This window comes from Balaenoptera ricei, chromosome 7 (assembly GCF_028023285.1).
Source record: "Balaenoptera ricei isolate mBalRic1 chromosome 7, mBalRic1.hap2, whole genome shotgun sequence".
Taxonomy (NCBI): domain Eukaryota; kingdom Metazoa; phylum Chordata; class Mammalia; order Artiodactyla; family Balaenopteridae; genus Balaenoptera; species Balaenoptera ricei.
Genome location: NC_082645.1, coordinates 121,055,213 through 121,072,844, shown reverse-complemented (window position 1 = coordinate 121,072,844; position 17,632 = coordinate 121,055,213). Strand labels below are relative to the sequence as shown.

At 64.1% G+C, this 17,632-nt stretch overlaps 3 protein-coding genes and 1 long non-coding RNA gene across 15 annotated transcripts in view; 2 read left to right on the top strand and 2 right to left on the bottom strand.

Annotated features, from left to right (window-relative positions):
- Nucleotides 1-26: 26 nt before the first annotated feature.
- RNPEPL1 (arginyl aminopeptidase like 1) lies at nt 27-10,028 on the bottom strand. 3 transcript variants are annotated; one of them, XM_059929100.1, is made up of 11 exons: nt 9,399-10,028; nt 5,923-6,063; nt 5,245-5,396; nt 4,611-4,727; nt 4,199-4,434; nt 3,875-3,988; nt 3,387-3,499; nt 2,897-3,008; nt 1,733-1,963; nt 1,495-1,637; nt 27-1,022 (listed from the first exon to the last, which is right to left on the bottom strand). In XM_059929100.1, exons 1-11 carry the CDS (start codon nt 9,924-9,926, stop codon nt 735-737), a joined length of 2,175 nt encoding a protein of 724 aa, XP_059785083.1. In that variant the 5' UTR covers nt 9,927-10,028; the 3' UTR covers nt 27-734. The 3 variants fall into 3 exon arrangements, with proteins under 3 accessions (XP_059785083.1, XP_059785086.1, XP_059785084.1); XM_059929103.1 differs by having other exon boundaries at nt 5,245-5,378; XM_059929101.1 differs by having other exon boundaries at nt 2,897-3,005; nt 9,399-10,027.
- Nucleotides 9,744-14,907, top strand: LOC132369356 (uncharacterized). 2 transcript variants are annotated; one of them, XR_009504343.1, is made up of 3 exons: nt 9,744-9,797; nt 11,866-12,067; nt 13,538-14,907. It is a non-coding gene; the product is annotated as an uncharacterized LOC132369356 (long non-coding RNA). The 2 variants fall into 2 exon arrangements; XR_009504342.1 differs by having other exon boundaries at nt 9,776-9,940.
- On the bottom strand, nt 13,872-15,675 carry DUSP28 (dual specificity phosphatase 28). The gene is made up of 2 exons (XM_059929116.1): nt 15,179-15,675; nt 13,872-14,965 (listed from the first exon to the last, which is right to left on the bottom strand). The coding sequence occupies exons 1-2, from the start codon at nt 15,569-15,571 to the stop codon at nt 14,837-14,839; spliced, it is 522 nt and encodes a 173-aa protein (XP_059785099.1). The 5' UTR covers nt 15,572-15,675; the 3' UTR covers nt 13,872-14,836.
- ANKMY1 (ankyrin repeat and MYND domain containing 1) overlaps nt 15,078-17,632 on the top strand; it is a 36,799-nt gene continuing 34,244 nt past the window's right edge. For 2 of the 9 annotated variants that reach the window (XM_059929105.1, XM_059929106.1), the window contains exon 1: nt 15,078-15,328. In XM_059929105.1, the coding sequence (XP_059785088.1) occupies nt 15,306-15,328 (23 nt within the window). In that variant the 5' untranslated portion in view covers nt 15,078-15,305. The other 7 variants (XM_059929109.1, XM_059929110.1, XM_059929108.1 and 4 more) reach the window with 7 other exon arrangements.

Here is a 17,632-nt window from a genome sequence, read left to right as displayed (position 1 = left end):
GGAGCTGGGACGAACAGGCCGGGAGGTAGTTTGCAGAGTGGAGGTTTAATGGGACAATCACGGTGACCCTGCACAGTGGTCCCCCGGGGGGCCCGGCTCTAAGCACTGGGTTCCCCAGGCCTCTTCCAGCAGGGTGGGCCTAGAAAGAGCACCAGCGCCGCCTGCCCCTCCCTGTGTGTTATTGCTGCACTGGCCCGAGGCAGCCCCAAGACAGACTGTCCCGTCCCACTCCCCCTGGGGCCTGGGATCCTGTGATCCCGTGTTCCCTGAGGAGCTAAGGCTTTCCGGGGGCCCCTCCCCAGGGACATCCACCCTCTCCTCGGTGTCCCTTCCCCCCACACGGAGGGCACGTCTGCGTCCTCTGCCGGGGGCCAACCGAGGCTGCCATCCCCGGGGGTGGGGGGTGGGGTCCGCGGGAAGGAAGCACGCTGGGGGGACAGCGTGGCCCGGGCCCCCGGCAGATGTAAGGCACGGTGTGGCGGTCGCCATCCACCCAGGGGCAGCGCCTGGCAGTCAGTGTTGAGACAGGAGGGTGTGGCGTGTGCTGGCCGCTCCAGGCCTGCAGTGCAAGAGGGCTGGGGGGACCAGGTCCCCTGGCATTGGCCGGCCCCGGGGGGGCCCCAGAGAGCCTGCAGGAGGGATGCGCGGGCCCGGCAGAGCTCCCGGCCAGGCTGAGGCGCGGTCACGGTGGGCCGGGGCCCAGAAGGCACAATCGTGGTGTCGGGAAGTCAGGGCTAGGCAGACACGTTGACATCCCTGAGAGAGATGGCGCTGCCGGGGGCCTCGTCCCCGAGCAGCAGGGCTGGTGCGTCCGCGTCCGCCTCCGAGTCCGCTCTGGCCCCGCCTTGCTCCACGCTGGGCTCTGTGCCGGGGCCCAGGCCCTGGGACAGGATCTGCTGGATGGTCCGGCGCAAGTTGGGGTGCAGCCGGCCCTGCGTCTGGTAGAAGACCTCCAGGGCGAAGGACTTGAGGGCGCCGGTGCAGAGGTCCTCATACAGCGGGATGGTGTACATGCGGGACATCTGCGGGCGGCCGCTTGTCACGCTGGCCGCTCCCCGGCCCCTCCCGCCCGCCGGCCCCAGGGCTGCACTCACACTGCCGCAGCGCGCGCCCCACTGTCCTTGCCTCCGCCACTGCAGGCCTCTGTAGAGGCCCCAGCTCCAGGGAGCTCAGGCTAGGGGGGGCACTGCCGGGGGACAGGTCTGGGGAGTGGGGAGGCCGGGCCCCTGCAGGCCTGGGGCCCTAGGGCCTCTGAAGAGCTCAGATGCCCCGGCTGTCCACGCCCAGGGCCCAGTGGGCCCAGACCCCCACCCCGGACTCTGCTCCCAGCCTGGCCCTTGGGCACCGCCTCCCCAAGGCCCGGCGGGGTGTGCGCTCTTCCCCCCACTGCCAGCCCCGATGCCACGTCTTCCCCACCCCATTCTCTGGGATGCCCAGTCTGATTGGGCGGGGACGGGGGCGGGGGCGGGGCGGGGCCCGCGCCGGTGGCTGCACCTGGTTCTCAAGGAAGCGCCGCACCCTGTGGAGGTCGGGGTAGTAGTCGTTTCGGACGACGATCTGCAGCCAGCGGATGCGGATCTCGGCGTTCATCGAGTCCAGCAGGGAGGAATAGCACTTGGACAGGCTCGTCACCACCTCTGCCGGGCACGGGCAGGTCAGGCCAGCCGGCCCCTCCCTTCTCCCACCACTGGCCCCTCCCTTCCCCCACCACCCCGCTGGCTGCAGGACTCACCCTGGGGCAGCGGGGACCCGTCCAGGAGCCGGTCCAGGAAGAGCGCCGTCTGGAAGGTCCTCCACTTGGAGATGTCGATGGTGCTGGCGGAGGCGGCCGCCTGGTCCAGGGGCGCCGCGGTCCACAGCTGGAAGAGGGCCTCCACGGGCCGGGTCAGGCTGGATCCCTGAGACAGGTCTGGCTCGGCCAGCGGGGGGCCCGTGGCATTCAGCCAGCGCTCAAACTCCAGCCCTGCAGGGGAGACGCCACCCTGGGGTCCCGAGCAGGCCTGCCCAGGAGACCCCAGACCCCGAGGGTGTGCCTGGGTGTGACTGTTCCGGGGCCTGGGAGCCCCGAGGGCGGGGGCCGTCTGGGGAGGCCGGGGTCACCTCTAGCCCCTGCCACTCCAAACCACTGGGGTGGCTTTGGCGAAGGGGCACACAGAGGCTCGAGCTGGTGACTGAGGGATCCCTGGCCCCTCCACGCCTCTCCTGGGTAGAAGGCAACGAGGCACTGTAAACCCATGGAGGGGAGGTGGCGGGATAGGCTCTGCCCCACGAGGGGGTAGGGGGCACCACCCTGGGAAAACGATGTTCCTGCTCTAAAACCCTGGAGCTGGGCAGCCGTGGGGGCAGGTTCTGCCCATCGCCCGCTCCCAAAAGCGCTTGGAGCACTGACCAAACCTTCCCAAACACAGGGTCCCCCTGCCCACACCTCCCAGCCACACCTCACTGCCCTATAGCAAGCCCTGGCTTCTCCCTAGACGTCAGACTCTCCAGTCTCTTCTTTGGCCCCCAAGCCCTTGGACCAGGGACACCCCCGTGAGCCTCGCACGCAGGCCAGCTGCCTTCAGCTAGCTTTCAGGCAAACCTCTCTCTGTCTCGCAGATCCTGCCCCAGGCCCTTGGCAGTTTCCGGGGACCTCTTTCTGGGACTGCTTAATCAGGTCTTCCTGGGCTAAGTGCCACCTCCGTGCTGGGAAGCACACCCTCCTCTCTGCTCCTATGGTGTCCAGCCCGAGGCCCACACTGTCCAGCGAGGGTGGCTGCAGGAAGGACGGATGAACCCGAGGGAATTTCTTCCAGGCAGAGGGGGCATCTGGGGCGGTGGAGCCCACACACCCGCCGCCTCCCTGGCAGGCCGAGGGCTGGCCGGTTGCGGACCCGCGGCAGGCGGTGGGCCTCACCTGCCCGGCAGTCCACGCTCTGCTCCTTCAGCTCCGGGAAGAAGGTCAGGAAGGAGTCCAGCAGGTCCTGGGCTACCACGCTGGTGAACTTGTACTTCTCCACGTAGGCCTGCTGGGGCAGGGGCAGGGCTCGGCTGGCCTGGGGGCTGGGCACACCACCACCATCCCACCACCCGCCCCACAGCTGGGGCCTGCACAGCCGGAAAGGGCCGCCGCACTGAGGCGTCTGCACAGAGCGGTGTGCAGGGCCCAGGGTGGCGCGGAGGCACCCGCTGCTGCCCCATGGGCCCTGCCAAGGGGTCAGAACTGGGAGGGAGGGAGGGAGGGGAGGAAGCACCCCAGGCACTGCCCGGAGAGAAGGCCTCGTCCCAGCTCCGCTCACAGGCCCCCGCCACTCCATCCCCACCACCAGGGGAGAAGGGCAGCCCTGGGAGTTGGGGCAGAGACGAGGGGGGCGTGCGGGGCCTGTCTCGGGGAGGGGGCCGCTCACTCGGAGAAAGCTGTCAAAGCGCTGGGGATCCCCGCAGAGCTGCGACAGGTAGTACACGAAGCAGTAGCCCTTCTCGTAAGTGAACAGGTTCATGAGGTGGCTGGGATTCACCCCTGCGAGCGGAACACCCATGGCTCTGGGCAGCGCCCTGACCCTCCCACGTCCCGAGGGACGGGGGCAGGATGGCGGGCAGGTGCTGTGTGGAGCGGGAGAGGGCCGCTGTCCCTCACATCTGGATGTCCCAGGAGTGCGGAGATGGGGCCCGCCCTACCCGGGGGGCCTCGGTGGAGACCTCGGCCCACACACCACGGTGACGGGTGCTCAGAGCCCGTGAGAGGCAGTGGCAGGCTGAGGGGCCCCGACCTGGCCTCTGCAGGGACGCCACAGTGGGGACGGGGACGCCCGGCCAGAGTTAGCCTGGGGGGGGCAAGGACGCCCTGCAGGATGACGTGTCCGGGGCCCGGAGCAGGGCCGGTGGCAGTGGGTACCTGGCTCCAGCTTGACCTGCAGCTTGCTGACTGGGCTGTCCTCGCCGAGGAGCTTCATCTGCCTGTGGAGGGCGTCCAGGCGGAAGGCCGTCTCCAGACAGGTGAAGGCAGCACCTGGACGGGGCAGGTGCGAGGCTGCTGCCCTGAGCCTTGTGGAGACGACCCCCGGCCACCCAGCTGGACACACACACGGCAGGGGGACCGCACCCCGGGGGCCAGGCTGGGCTCCCAGCCCCGCACACAGTGCCCGGATGGCCCTGGTAGCCCAGCCTGCACGAAGCCACGGCGGTGCCCCTGCCGCCCCTCCTCCGGCCCGGGCGGTACCGTAGGTCTCGGTGGTGATGCGGCGCTGCGCGTAGGTGGCCAGGCCCTCACTCAGCCACATCTCCTCCCACGTGGCGTTGGTGACGGCGTTGCCGAACCAGCTGTGGGCCACCTCGTGGATGACGTCGATGATCAGGAACTCGTCGCTCTCCAGGATGGAGGAGATGATGAAGGTGAGGCAGGGGTTCTCCATGGCCACAATGGGGAAGGAGGGGGGCAGGAAGACGATGTCATACCTGCCCAGGGTGGGGGGCGACCGTGAGAGGGCCGGGGCCCGGGCAGTGAGCACCACTTCCTCCCCAGGTCAGACAAGGCCCCCCACCAGGGGCTCCCGCTGCTTCTCGGTAGGGTGGGGACTTGCCCTCTGACCCCTCCTGCAGTCAGCCAGGCTCCCAGGTGCCCCAGGACGTACCTGCCCCACAGGTAGGGCCCGTAGAGGCGCTCGGCTGCGCTCAGCCACTGCTCCACCGCGCCCGACAGCTTGCTGGTGGCCGTGGGCAGGAGGCACGGCTCAGCCCACACGCGGCTCCTGTCACAGGGGAGAGGGTGGGTGGGGGCCGACCAGCCCCCATCCCGCTCACCCCACGAGGCCTTCCCTCTGCTTCTGGGCTCAAACACCACCTACACCTAGCCTGGCCTGGTCCACCGCCCAGCTGCCGCCCGCCGCCCTGCCTCACTCACGGCCACCACGCAGGCCCTTCCCACATGGGGGCCGGGCCACACGCGAGGGGCCGCCGGCTCCTTCTGTCTCTGAGTCGAGGGAGCCCGCACAGGCGTGAGGCTATGTCCAGCGGCGGCCCGGCCCGGCAGGAGGACCAGCTTGCGCAGGCCGCTGGGGAGGCCGGAAGCCCAGCCTCCAGGTCTGGGGGTGCACAGGAGTGAGAGGAGCCTGGCAGGGACGGCCCCGGGGAGTGGCGATATGGCATGTGGGGTCCTCCGCCGGGCAGCTGCAGACGCGGGCCGCACACCCGGCCCACGGTAGGATCTCCCCGAGGCCTGGACTCCGGGCGGCAGCAGCAGCTGCAGGAAGCAAGAGGCGGCCCTACCTGGGCCCGATGTCTGCCGGCTGGAGGTCCCCGGCCACGAGGGCCACGAGGTAGGCGGGCACGGGGTGCTCCATGTGGAAGCGGTAGACGCCCTCCTCCTCCACGTAGGTGCTCTGTGTGGCACTCATCAGCACCTGCACCCCCGACGGGGCCTGTGTTCGAGGAGGCCCCACCCATCAGGGCACCCTGTGTCCTCGATGGGGAGCCCCACGCCCCGTCAGGGCACCCCGTGTCCCCAGTGGGAAGTCCACAGCCCGGTCAGAAGCCCCACATTCACGGTAGGGGATGCCATGTCCCCGACGGGAAGCCCTGCCACCTGGATCAGGTAGCCACGTCACTGTCGGGGACCCTCTCAGCCCCATCAGAGGTCCCCCCACGCTATTCAGGGAACCCCACGCTCCTGGTCTGCACACCTCTTGCCCCAGTCGGGAGTCGGGTGGGCGTAGGGGTGCTGCCACGCTCAGGCCAGGAGCCCTGGGACCCAGCGACTCCGTCTGTGCCCTCCCCTCGTCAGGGTCCTATTGGCTCATCCTGGGTCCAGGACCCCGACCCTATCAGGCTGCCCCCTCCTGCACAGTGAGGAGGGTGGGCTCCTTCTAGAACAGCGGTCCCGGTGGCAGCTGGGGCCAGACTTGGGCAGGTAAGAGTGAGGAGCGGGGCCTGCTGGTGGGCGCTGACCTTGACGACGGCCGAGTAGGTGCACTTGACGGCGGGCGTGTCGAAGCACGGGAAGAAGGAACGGTTGCAGACGGAGTGGCCCTGGGTGAAGACGAAGGGCTTGGCACTGCCGTAGGTCAGCTCTGGGTCCAGCCACCAGATCTGCAGTGGGCGGTGGGCAGGGTATCAGCCGACGGCCCCTGGGCTCTGGCCAGTGACGCCCTCCCCATCACGTGGGCTGAGGCCTCCTGGAGACCAGAGCTGCTGGCTGACGGCCCTCATTGTACCAGTGAGGCGGGGGCACCCGAGGCACACAGGGAATGGGGGGAGCCTGGGGGCCATGCCCCACAGAGTGCAGCACGTGGGGATGCCAGAACACCCCTGCCAGCCCAGCCTTGATTCCTGAAAGCTAAGCAGAGTTCCTGGAGAGGGCAAGGCCTTGGGAAGTGGCCCCCACCCCCCTGTCCTTCTCAGGCTTCCAGGCCCAGGGCTGCTGGGGCAGCAGCTGGAGAGGGAGGGAATAAGGAAGGGCCCAGGAGGGGATGGCCTGACTGGGCTCGTCCAGGGCCAACAGCAGCTCCTGGGCACCATCGCTTGCCCACCCTGGGCAGGCAGGGCAGCTGACACAGAGTGTGGCCTGTGCTTCGCCACCAGGGCCAGGCCTCTCTCCAGGTGGGAGGCCATGCACCCAGGGAGTCCCCCAGCCTGTGCCCCTCACGCCAGCTGCCAGAGGGAAACTGAGACGGTCAGAGCACCCGAGTCCAAATTCTCACAGGCAGGAGCGAACCCGGTCTCAGCCAGGAAAGGGAGCTGGGAATGTGGACGTGTGGGGAAAGCAGTGCTTCCTGGTGACCCCCACGTATGCCTGAGCCCAGGGCCACCCCTGGAAATGGCGCAGCCTCACAGGGAGGGACCACCCCCCCATGGGGAGAAGGGCTCCAGGCCAGGGCCTGTGGGCAGGGAGCTCGGGCCGGGCTCTCGGAGGGCACGGGCGGGACAGCGGCAGCCTGGGGGAGGGCCGCCGGGGCCACGGCCGGAGCCCTGTGGACAGACCCCGCAGCGGCCACCAGCGCCCAGGCACCCACCTCCCGGGCGGGCCAGCACTGGTGGGTGCCTCGCTCGTCGGCAGGACGGACGGGGACCTCCGCACAGGACCTGACACCACGCACGGTGTCCTCGGGAAGGGCAGCCGTCGGGGGCGGGCGTGGGCTCGGGGCAGGAGTGGGGAGGACGCCCTGCAGGGCCGCTGCGCAAGGAAACGGCCCCCGCCCGGAAGAGGCCGCCGCTGCGCGGCGCTGGTGGCCCGGGGAGGCCACGGGGGCCCGGGACGGGGGTGCTCTTCGGTGCCGTGCCGCCTACCTGCTTCCACACCTGCCGGACACTGTCGCCCTCGCAGCCGACCGCCCCCCAGATGCCGAGGCCAGGCCCCACCCCCACGAGGGAGCCCTCCCTTGCACCCTCGTGCCCACCACTGCCCCCAGCCTCCCTAGGGCCATTGCAAGACACCCCCTCTCAACTCCGGCCGAACATTCCGGGGTCTCCAGGAAGGTCCGCACGGAGCCTGGGGGAGCTCCCCCAACCCAACCGCAGCCATTCCGTGGGGCCCCAAATCTGTTCTCACGCCCCCTCTGCCGGGACGACACGATCATTGAAGCCAACTGGACTGTCCCTCGTCTACTTTAGTGACCGAGCGCACGCAGGCTCTCCCGGGGCCGTTACGGAAGGACCCCAGCCCCCTGCAAGTGACAGGTCTGAGCAATCCACGGCTGAGCGTAACCCCAGCCGCTTGCCGCTGCGAGCTGTCTGTGCTGAGACCACAGACGTGGAGGACCCCAGACCCAAGTGGGGCTCCCTACCCCGCAAACCCCAGACCCCAGACCCAGGAGGGGGCTGCCTCTCCTGCAGACCCAGCCAGACCACTGTCAGCGTTCACAGACGTCTTCAAAACTTCCTTTGGGCCGCTATGTCTCTGTCTTCTCACGGTGAGTGGTACCTTCCTCTTCTGCGGACCCCCAGGGCTGCCCCAGATGTTCAGAAGGCCTGTCTGGGGAGCCTGTTCAAAAATGCAGACTCCTGGGCCCTGCCACAGAGCTTCCTGGGGCTGGGACCCAGGAATCTGCATTTAAGGAGACTCCCCCCACAGTTGAGTCCTTCTGCAGGTAGCCCTTGGCTCATGCTGGGGACAGGCCCCCATGGTCAGGCTGCTGGGGGTATGGTCAGGCCAGCAAGGGTGGCCTGTTATGGGCCCTAGTCCCACCACTCCGCCAGTCTTGGGTGGACCAGACACGTGGGCTCCAAGTTCACAGATCGAGGTCAGGGAGGATCATACCCCTTTGTTCTCACGGCTGTAGTGGGAGGCACACACGCCGCTGTCAGAGACCCAGGCTACCCCGGCAGGTGCCAACCCAGCAGGCCAGGGGCCAGGCCAGCACACCCACGGAAGCTCACAAAGGAGGTGAGGTGGCAGCCGAGGGCTCCTGGGAATCATGCAGGAAGCCCGTAGGTGTGTGTCTGCTCTAGGCTCTTCCTGTCCAGGTGTCACCTTGATGGCTTCTGACCTGATGCCTCTGTGCATCGCCCTATCCATTTACGCGCCGGGGGCACTGACACGTGGAAACTTCTGGGGCCGCCCAGAGCTACGTGCATGTTGTGTGTGTGTGTGTGTGTGTGTGTGTGTGTGTGTTTGGGGCGGGCAGTGTCACAAGTGTGCTGTTCACACGGAGACCCAGGAGCCCCCATGCTGCCAGAACGGAAGGCCCTGCTCCATTCTGAAAGCCCTCCTATGCATAGGTGGAGGAGTGCTTCAGCCACAGCACCCCGCCTGGGCCACCCAGCCTTCCTGCTGAGCCCCTGGGGCGGCAGGTGCTCCACGTCCAGAGCCCCGCAGAGCCTACGTGTGTCTGTGTTGGGGACACGGGGCAACCCTGCCGACGCACCCGCCAGTCCCCAGGGGGCCTGAAGCATTAGAGCCAACCCGGGCCTCTCCGCCTCCCACTCCGCCAGGTCTGTCCCTCTTGCCACCTCCAGGGAACATTCCTCTGAAGGCCAGGTCACACGGAGGCCCTTCCACATCTGACACTGCCTGGCCTGCTTCTCAGTGCCAGGCTCCCTCAGATGTATGGCTTGGCGTGTGCTCACCAGAAGCTGTCCCTGTCCCAAGGCAGGGACAGTCCCTGCACACCTGAAAGGAGAGGCTTCCCGTGGTGGCATGCTGTCCCCTGTCCCCACGGTCCAGGGCCAGCACCCAGGCTCTCGCTCGGTCCAAGGTTCCTACGGGCTCCCCGGGCACCAGCTGGGAAGCACTGCAGGCACCTGGACAGGACTCCGGAGCCAGGTGGGGAAGTGCCAGGCCGGCCCCATCTCTCCGCAGGTGCCTCAGGCGCAGAGCCCACATTAACGCCCCCCCTCGCCTGGCGGCAGCGCGGGGAGAAGCCGCCTGGAAACGACCCGGCGACCAGCCCACCGCCCCAGCGCCCACCCGGCGGCGGGGGACTCACGGCGGGGGCGTCGGTCGAGGTGTAGCGCAGGATGACCTGGAAGGGCTGGTGCGCCTGCAGTTCAGGCGGCAGCGTGACGGTGAGCGAGGAGCCGTAGTCCGTGAAAGGGTCCACCCTGAAGGCCAGCGGGCAGCATGCGGGCTCCGCGCCGGGCGCCTCGGGGAAGGCGGGCAGCGGGGGCGGCGGCGCGGGACCCGGCCCGGGTGCAGCGAAGGCGAAGGCGCAGGGTGGCTCGCCGGCGGCGGCGGGGGCGCGGCGGAAGGCGGCCGAATGCAGGCGCAGGGCCGGGTGCGCGTCGAGCACGAGCGCGCGGGGCGCGGGTCGCCGCGCGCACAGCTCGAGCACCAGGCAGCCGGCCAGCTCGCGCGCCTCGGGCCGCAGCTCCAGGCCCAGCTGCAGGTGGCGGAGGCGGAAGAGCTGCGCGCTGGAGGCCGAGGCCACGTCCAGGGCGGGCGGCGGCTCGGGCGGCGGACGCGCGGGCGCGGCCTCGGCGCCGGGCGCCTTGCGGCAGCAGCACTGCGCCGCCATAGCCGCCGCGCTAGGTGAAATCCATGGGCGGCGGCCGCGCCGGGCCGCGGGGAGCGGGCGAGGGGCGCCGGGAGACGGCGGCGGCGGTGGCGGCGGGGCGAGGGCACAACAGGAAGTCGCGCCGGGAGCCGCCCGGCCCGGCCCCGCGCCGTGCGCCGCCCCGCTCGGGCTCCGCTCGGCCGCCGCCGGGGGCGCTGTGCGCGGGGAGACCGGGGAGCCGGGGGCGCAGTGAGCGGGGGCGCTGTGAACGGGGAGACCGAGGAGCCGAGAGCGGGGCTAGGACCGCGAGCCCGGGGCGCTGTGCGGGGCGGGGTCACAGGGGAGCCGGGGACGCTGTGCCAGGGCTGGGCCGGGAGCCGGTGCGGTGCATGGGGCTGCAGCTGCCGTGTGCAGGTGGCCGGGGCACTGTGCTGGGGGTGGGGTGCTTTCGAGCCGGGGTGCGCCGGGTGGCGGAGTGGCCCTGCGGTCTCCCCAGCCCTTTGCGCTTCCTACCCGGCTTGCGTCTGGGAGACCCCGGGAGTCAGGATGCCCGATCCCTCAGCGATGCTGCGGGCCAGGTTCCTGGGGCAGCGACTGCTGGGTCACCTGGGTCAGGGAAGCTGGGAAGTGTGGCGTCTGGAACTCAGTGTTATTCGTCCATTCGGGAACCTCTGGCCCCAGGAATGATAGAATGATTCCCATACACCCGACCCACTCCTCTGTGAGACCAGTGGTCTGTGTTACGTGCCATATGGTGCATGGCGGTGCTCGAGAACCTTAAGGCTGTGCTGTCAGATAAGTGTAGCTATTTATTTATTTATTTATTTTTAAAAATTTATTTGTTATTTATTTATTATTTATTTTTGGCTGTGTTGGGTCTTCGTTTCTGTGCGAGGGCTTTCTCTAGTTGTGGCAAGTGGGGGCCACTCTTCATCGCGATGCGCGGGCCTCTCACTATCGCGGCCTCTCTTGTTGCGGAGCACAGGCTCCAGACGCGCAGGCTCAGTAGTTGTGGCTCACGGGCCCAGTTGCTCCGCGGCATGTGGAATCCTCCCAGACCAGGGCTCGAACCCGTGTCCCCTGCATCGGCAGGCAGATTCTCAACCACTGCGCCACCAGGGAAGCCCAGTGTAGCTATTTAGATTTAAATTAAATTAGAAGTTCAGTCTCTCAGTTGCACTAGCTGTATTTCAAGGTCTCCGTGTGTGTTTGGAGGGTAGTGTCTGGCTAGTGGTAGCCATCCTCGACAGAGCAGATATCCTATCACTGTAGAAAGTTGTGCTGGACAGTGCTACCTTAAGGGCTGTCAGGGCCCTGGAGGAAGATTGTATAGGTGAGGGCTGGGCAGTAACAGGACCTGGCCTGCCTGTCCCCATTCCACCTCGCCCAGGCCTGCCCAGAGACTTAGGCCCAGAGGGGATGCCTGCAGACCAGCGAGGGTGCTCAAAGAGCTAGCATCAGGGGGATCTCAAAGCCATGGAACCAGAGGGGCCACCAAGATGCTGTCATCATCGCATAAGAAGTCAGACCCTTAGGGAGAAGGGACTTTTTGGCCTGGAATCCAACCCACCTCTCTCCCCTGATCAGTCTCCCTGTGGCAAAGTTGGGGCCTGACTCACAACGCAGGTTAAGCCTTGATGGCATCCCTGCGTAGCGTTTGATCCTTCTGGGCTCAGTATCCCAATCTGTCATCCACGTGATCCTGCCTGCCCTCCTCCCCGGGTGGGGGGCTGGGTGGGAAGGACGCCTGAGTGGGAGGACACGTGTTCACTGATTCAGAGCACCTGCACCGAGGCATCTCTTCAGTTTTTCCTATGTGCCATCTTAGCTGGGGGGACACAATCTCCTTATCGGGGCCCCACCCCAAACTCACCAGTCACCTGGAGGAGGGGGTTCAGTCCTGCATCCGAGACTCAAGAGGGAAGAGAACTGGGGTCTGATCAGTCCTCTATGCCTTCAGGTGGCCCAGCACCTGCCCAGGTGCCAAGGGCAGAGTGCTTTAGATGGCACTCCCAGTTTGACCAGCCTTTTGGAGCCACCGACCCCCCACCAGGCCAGTGGGGCTGGAGTTAGAAGACCTTCAGGAGGACCGTGTGTGGGCACCCACACTAGCCTGCCCGAGGCACCCGCAGGCAGGTCTACCAGCCACCTGCACACTCGGGGTAAGTTAACATCAGGGGGCTTCTCGCCCTCCTGGTCCCCTGGACTTGGGTGAGCAGGGATTGGGTCTCATCCCTTCTCTCCTGGGCACCTCCCAGCGGCCAGTTCTGCACACAGAAGGGGTGGAATGGGGCAGTCCTGCAGGTCCAGAGGGGCTGTTACCACTTCGAAGGCCACAGGGGTCGTCTCCACTCTCCACCCTGTTCCTGTCCTGCGGAGGACACTGCCTTCAGTGCTGGGGGCGGGGCACTGCCTTGCTGACAAAGGTCCAGGGCGGCTGCGGTGCAGTCCTCCTCTCACTCCCGCCCCAAACCGCTTAGGGGAGAGGAAACTGAAAGTCGGCACTGCTACAGGCTGGGGTTCCTCCCGTAGGAATTTTCATACACCAGCCTTTTGATGATCAAATCCTGGCTGGCTTGGGTGGGCTGATGCAGCTGACACTCCGCCTGCACCCCAGCTTTCCCCGGATGCACGTGGACTTAGGTACCCCTATTCAAGTGCGCTGGCACTGGGAGGGGAGTGGGTCCCTGGCCTCACTTGCCAGCGGGTGGGCACGGAGGCAGGAGGGCTTCCAGGAAGCCTGTGGTGTTCAGATGGGGGCTGTGTTGTCCCTGGGTCATAGGTCCTAGGGATACCTGGGCCTCTGGTGGCAGCCAAAGTTGGATGGTTCTCAGAATGGAGCTGGTGGGACAAAAGGCTGATGTGACCCACAGATGTCCTTCAGCCTGGCCCAGGCTCTGACATCCTGGCAGCCCTGTCACCCAGGGCCTGGTCAGCAGGTGAGGGGGCATGCCAGCAAGGGTGTCATGAGCACACAGGGTAAAAATGTGGGCTCAGGTCCTGGCTCCTGACCTCCTAGCTGGGCAAACCGCTCAGCTCACCTGAGGTTACAGGTGGAGCCACTGGAGCCTCGCTCGCCACGTGGAGACAACAGCAGGAGCTTGTTTACGGGGTTGATGAAAAAGTGACACGAGCTGTGAGGGGCTTGTGGGGAGTAAGTGGCAGCTGGCAAGCCTTCCATAAAGGTGTGAAAGTCGGGTTAGCCACGAAGAGCTGCATTTGGGTTATGACGAGGCCTGTGGCTCTCGGACATGGGGGCTGCCGATTGGTGACATCGTACCGGGCTGGGTGCTGACCTGCAGGGTGTGGTGTGTGCTCTGAGCCAGGGACCGTCACAGCTGGAAGCCCAGGTGCAGGAGCAAGAGGGTTGGGGAGGAGGAAGACCCTTTCACAACCACCCCAGTGCCTCACTCACAGAGTGTGAGCTTCCCATCCCCACAACTTTGGGCTCTGCTGGGTCAGAGGTCTTCATCTGCAGGTAGGATGCTTCCATCTGCGGACACACCTGGACGGGGGGCTGAGACACCACTTAACCATTTGGGGCTCAAGCCTCAAATCAGGAGTTGCTCTGCTGGGTGAGGTGACTGATCCTGACTTTTCTTTTTTTTTTGGCCGCACCATGCGGCTTGCAGGATCTTAGTTCCCTGACCAGGGATTGAACCTGGGCCCCAGGAGTGAAGGCACCGACTCCTAACCACTGGACCGCCAGGGAATTCCCTGATCCTGACTTTCAAGGGGCAGCAGGGCTTTGCTGCTGCTCAGGGGGGCCAGGAGGAGGACGCTGGAACTCAGGGCGTTCTCCTGATGCCTCCCAGGACTCCCTGGTGGTACGGCAGAGGTCGCCGAGGCCACAGCGCCAGTGCAGGCAGGACCGCTCAGGGCTCTTCAGGATGAAGGCTCCAGACACCCGACTAGGAAAGACCAGGACCTGAGGCATTGGCTGAGGGTCAAGGAAAATGATAAACATCAACTGCAGTAGTTTATTCATAAACTTGTTATGTATATATTTGTATATTAATCCGGTATTATATTATCTGTAATTCATATGTGTTACCCAATTTTTCCTTTACTCTTTCCCCACTATCTTATTTAAGGAGTGTTGGTGGTGATTAATTTTCTAGTATAGTCTTTAGGCTGTAGCGTGTCCAAGTGGGGTGCCTCTGAACCAGAAGAGGAATCAACAAGCTCAGACACACGGGTGGTCATTGCATTGTTGACATGACCTTGGCTGCAGGATGTTAGGCTGGGACTCATTGCTGTTGCTGAAACTGGGAGGCCAGTAAGGTAGGAGGTGGGTACGGACACTGAGACCCCCAAGGGTGCCCACATTGGGTGGTCTGTCACACAGCCTCAAACCCTCACTGTGTGTCACAGCAGCTACAAGTCTGGAAACTGGGCCCTCACCAGCTGGATCCCATGTTGCGTTCTGTGATGGGACCAGTGTGAGGTTTGGGAAAGCCACTGTGGCTTGAGCAGGTGGCAGGCACGAGGTTCTGCCAGCAGCCCCCCAGAAGTCGCCCACATCAGAGTGGAAGGCAGCCAGGAACAGGGTGGCGGGTCTCTGTGACTCCTGTACTTCCCCATCTCCTGACCTTGGCTCCCTGGCCTCCATCTCTCTGTAGTAAATGTGGTTTTGGCTAAAATTCCTCAAGTGGTTTTGATGTTCCTGACCAAGCTCTGTCTAATAAACCTGCTGACCAGGGGAGGAACGATTCTCAGTTCTCTCCTCGGTGGACACACCCCTGCCCTACCGTCAAGGGGGAGACAGAGACCTTCAGGAAGTTGCAGAAAATAAAAAATCCGTGGGACGTGAGGCAGGAGAGGACAGACCACCCTCCCGTCAGTGCGTGAACTACCTCTTCCCACCCCGAGGCTGCAGGAAACTCCAAGCGCCCCCCTTTGGGGTTGGGCCGTCCTCAAGGGCTGACCCATTAGGGCTCAGTCGGGCCCGAGGGCTCTTCGGGCAGGCGGGACCGCGACTGCAGGGCCTCCTCGTACTTCTGGAGCTGGGACCAGAAGCCCGGGTTGGGCTCGGCCACCGGGCGGGCGCTCTTCACAATCTGCAAACGAGAGGCTTTGGCTGGACACCGCACAGCATTGGCTGCAAGCTCCGCGGGCATCCCCAACGCCCGGAGGCCCCGCCCCCACGAGCGGGCTCTCCTCGAAGCCCCGCCCCCACGAGCGGGCCCCGACCCTGCCTAGAGCCTTGGCCCGCCCAGAAGGCCCCGCCTCTTCCCGCCGGAAGCCCCGCCCACGAGAAAGTCCCGCCCTACCTGGAAGGCCCGCTCCCGCGTGAGGCCGCGGTGACGCATGAGGTAGGCGGTGCAGACGGCGGCCGAGCGGCTGCGGCCGTTCTTGCAGTAGACGAGGCAGGCACCACCGGCGCGCACCGCGGCCTCCATGGCGGCGCAGGTAGGCTCCAGGTGCGCCAGCAGGTCCTCAGCCGGGTCGTCGAATACGGGCACGCGCAGCTCGGTCACGCCGGGCGCGCGCGGGCCGGGTTGCTGGCGCGAAACGTTGACGCACAGGGTGACGCCCGCGCGCTCCAGCAGCTCCGGGGCGGCCGCGGCGCTCGCGCTCCCGAGGAAGAGGGAGGGGGCGACGCGCACGAACAGCGGCGGGGTGGCCGCGGTGGCCCCGCGGCGTCCGGCTCGTTCCGCTTCCATGACCTGCTCTCGGGCCCCCAGCCCCGGTGTCTATTTTGGGCCGTCGGGAGGCCGGCCGGGCGCCCCCGGGTCCTAGAGGCCTCCGATGGGCGCCCCTCCCTCTCTCCCGGGGCGGGCCCTGTAGTGGTTGTGCACGAGCGGGCACGCCCACAAAACCTTGGCCGCCTCCTCATTGGCCAGGTCTAAACGGGAGAGGCCTCCTCTGATTGGCTGAGGCTGGGGGTTGCGGCCATTGGCTGGCCTGGTGGCCATCGGAAGAGTCTGAATGGCCGCAGTGAGGTGGGCGGGTTCGGGTTGCTGGGAGGAATGGGCCTCTCCTCGCTGGATACCAGAGCCCCGCAGGTTGCAAGCCGGGACATCTGAGAATAGCTGGTGCCTGTCGCTGCGAACGTGGAGGTTTCCAGCTGGGCGGGGCTCGGGGAGGTGCGCTTCTCAAGCTGTGGCTGATGTGCAGAGGAGCAGGGGACCCTGTCACAGATTCTCACCTGGGCACTGACCGGGATCCTGCACATGGTTTTGTAGGTAGGCCCCTTAATAACTGCTTCTCTTATAACCGCATAGCCAGGTGAGGTGCCCTTTAGTATAGCTTTATGTATATTCCTTTTTGTTATTTGTTTCCTAATAAATCACCCTGTGTAATTTCTGCATTTTATTTTCTCTCTTATTGTAAAACATGGTTCATATAAAATAAAGCTACTTACCGTTAGCTTTTCATCATTTTTTCATAGACCAGTATTTTTGTTTTTATTTTTCTCAATTATTTTTTTTTGCATTACTACTGTAACTTTAAAGAATTAATACCATTTAATTACACAGTTGCCATGTAAGAAGCCCTCTTCAATAGATTTTTCTGAGGTCCAGTGTCTTTCAGGGGCCGGTTTCAGTGAACGGTTAACTGTCTTCCAGTCCTGCATGCATCTAGTTATTGCCATTTCAATTCTATTCTGATAATATGAAAACATTTTTTCTGGTTCATCTGCATCATTACTTAAGATTTGCAATCCGTTCTATTAAAAATTATTCTCCAGTACTCCCATGCCCCGCCCCCTCCCCCATACAGAGTACTCAATAAACCTGACAAAATGAACCTGTACAGTCTCTCTGGGTGACCTTGATTCTCTCCATTCTAGCCAAAGCCACCAAGCATTGGTAACTGTCAGATCTCTTTTGCTACCTGGGGCTCTCCCTTGAGCTAAAGATTCAAATGTTGGCGTGTAACCAGGTCTTCACTGGTCTTCGCAGGTCCAGACATCACCCACGTAGAGGCCTTCCCAGCATCCATTTCCCTCTTCTGTGGCCTAAGGAAGGATTCTGACTTTCCTGGGATGGGATTCCCATTTTCCCCAGAGTTCACGGGAGCCATCCAAGTAGGTGGAGTTTCCCTGTCGCCCAGCTCCAGAATCGGGCTTCTGATTACGTCCAGTCAGTGACGCCTGTACCCCCATGATTGCTTCAGGAAAGGGCTTGGGCTGCCATATGAACCAAAGAGGAGAGAGGGGCTTGGAAACCTCTGTCCTCTCCTTATGACCACAAAGGGAAGCCAGCCTTGGTTGAAAGCACAGCTGAAGAAACGGTCCTCGAAGATACTGTTGGGCCACTGAATCAAACCAAACCTGAAGAGCCTCCAACTTCTGGACTGTTTGGTTTCCTGAGCCATCCAATCACCCTTTACTGTTGGATATTTGAGGTGGATTTTCTGTTCCAAGGCCTCTTAACTGATAACCTCACACTCCTTCACCCCATGGAGTTAATGAGTCGGTAGCAAGTCATCCTGAGTATCTCAAATCCATTCTCTCCACCTTGATTGCTGTGTTTACTTTGGGCCACTGTCTTCTGGGCTTGGCACCAGCCTCCTGAGGGGAGCCTTCCAGCCTTCCTCGCTGTAGCCGGAATACGCTTTTTAAAGCAGTGCTTTTCTGAATGTTGGTCCTGACTCAGCAAGTTGTGATCCGTTAGTGGGTTGTGAAATCAATTTTGAGGGTTATGACCTGTATTTTATTTTTAGTAAAATGGTATAGAAAAGAATAGACTACATGAAAATATTAGGGTGCGTTCATGTAG

Bases quoted from the DNA above. Each gene is read 5' to 3' on its own strand.
- RNPEPL1 (XM_059929100.1), bottom strand. From the start codon at position 9,926: ATGGCGGCGCAGTGCTGCTGCCGCAAGGCGCCCGGCGCCGAGGCCGCG. The intron at 4,728-5,244 runs GTAGGGCCGCCT...CCCCTGTGACAG, and splicing joins CCGGCAGACATCGGGCCCAG to GAGCCGCGTGTGGGCTGAGC. The intron at 3,009-3,386 runs GTGAGCGGCCCC...CCCCTGCCCCAG, and splicing joins GCTTTGACAGCTTTCTCCGA to CAGGCCTACGTGGAGAAGTA.
- DUSP28 (XM_059929116.1), bottom strand. From the start codon at position 15,571: ATGGAAGCGGAACGAGCCGGACGCCGCGGGGCCACCGCGGCCACCCCG. The intron at 14,966-15,178 runs GTAGGGCGGGAC...TCTCGTTTGCAG, and splicing joins CGCGGGAGCGGGCCTTCCAG to ATTGTGAAGAGCGCCCGCCC.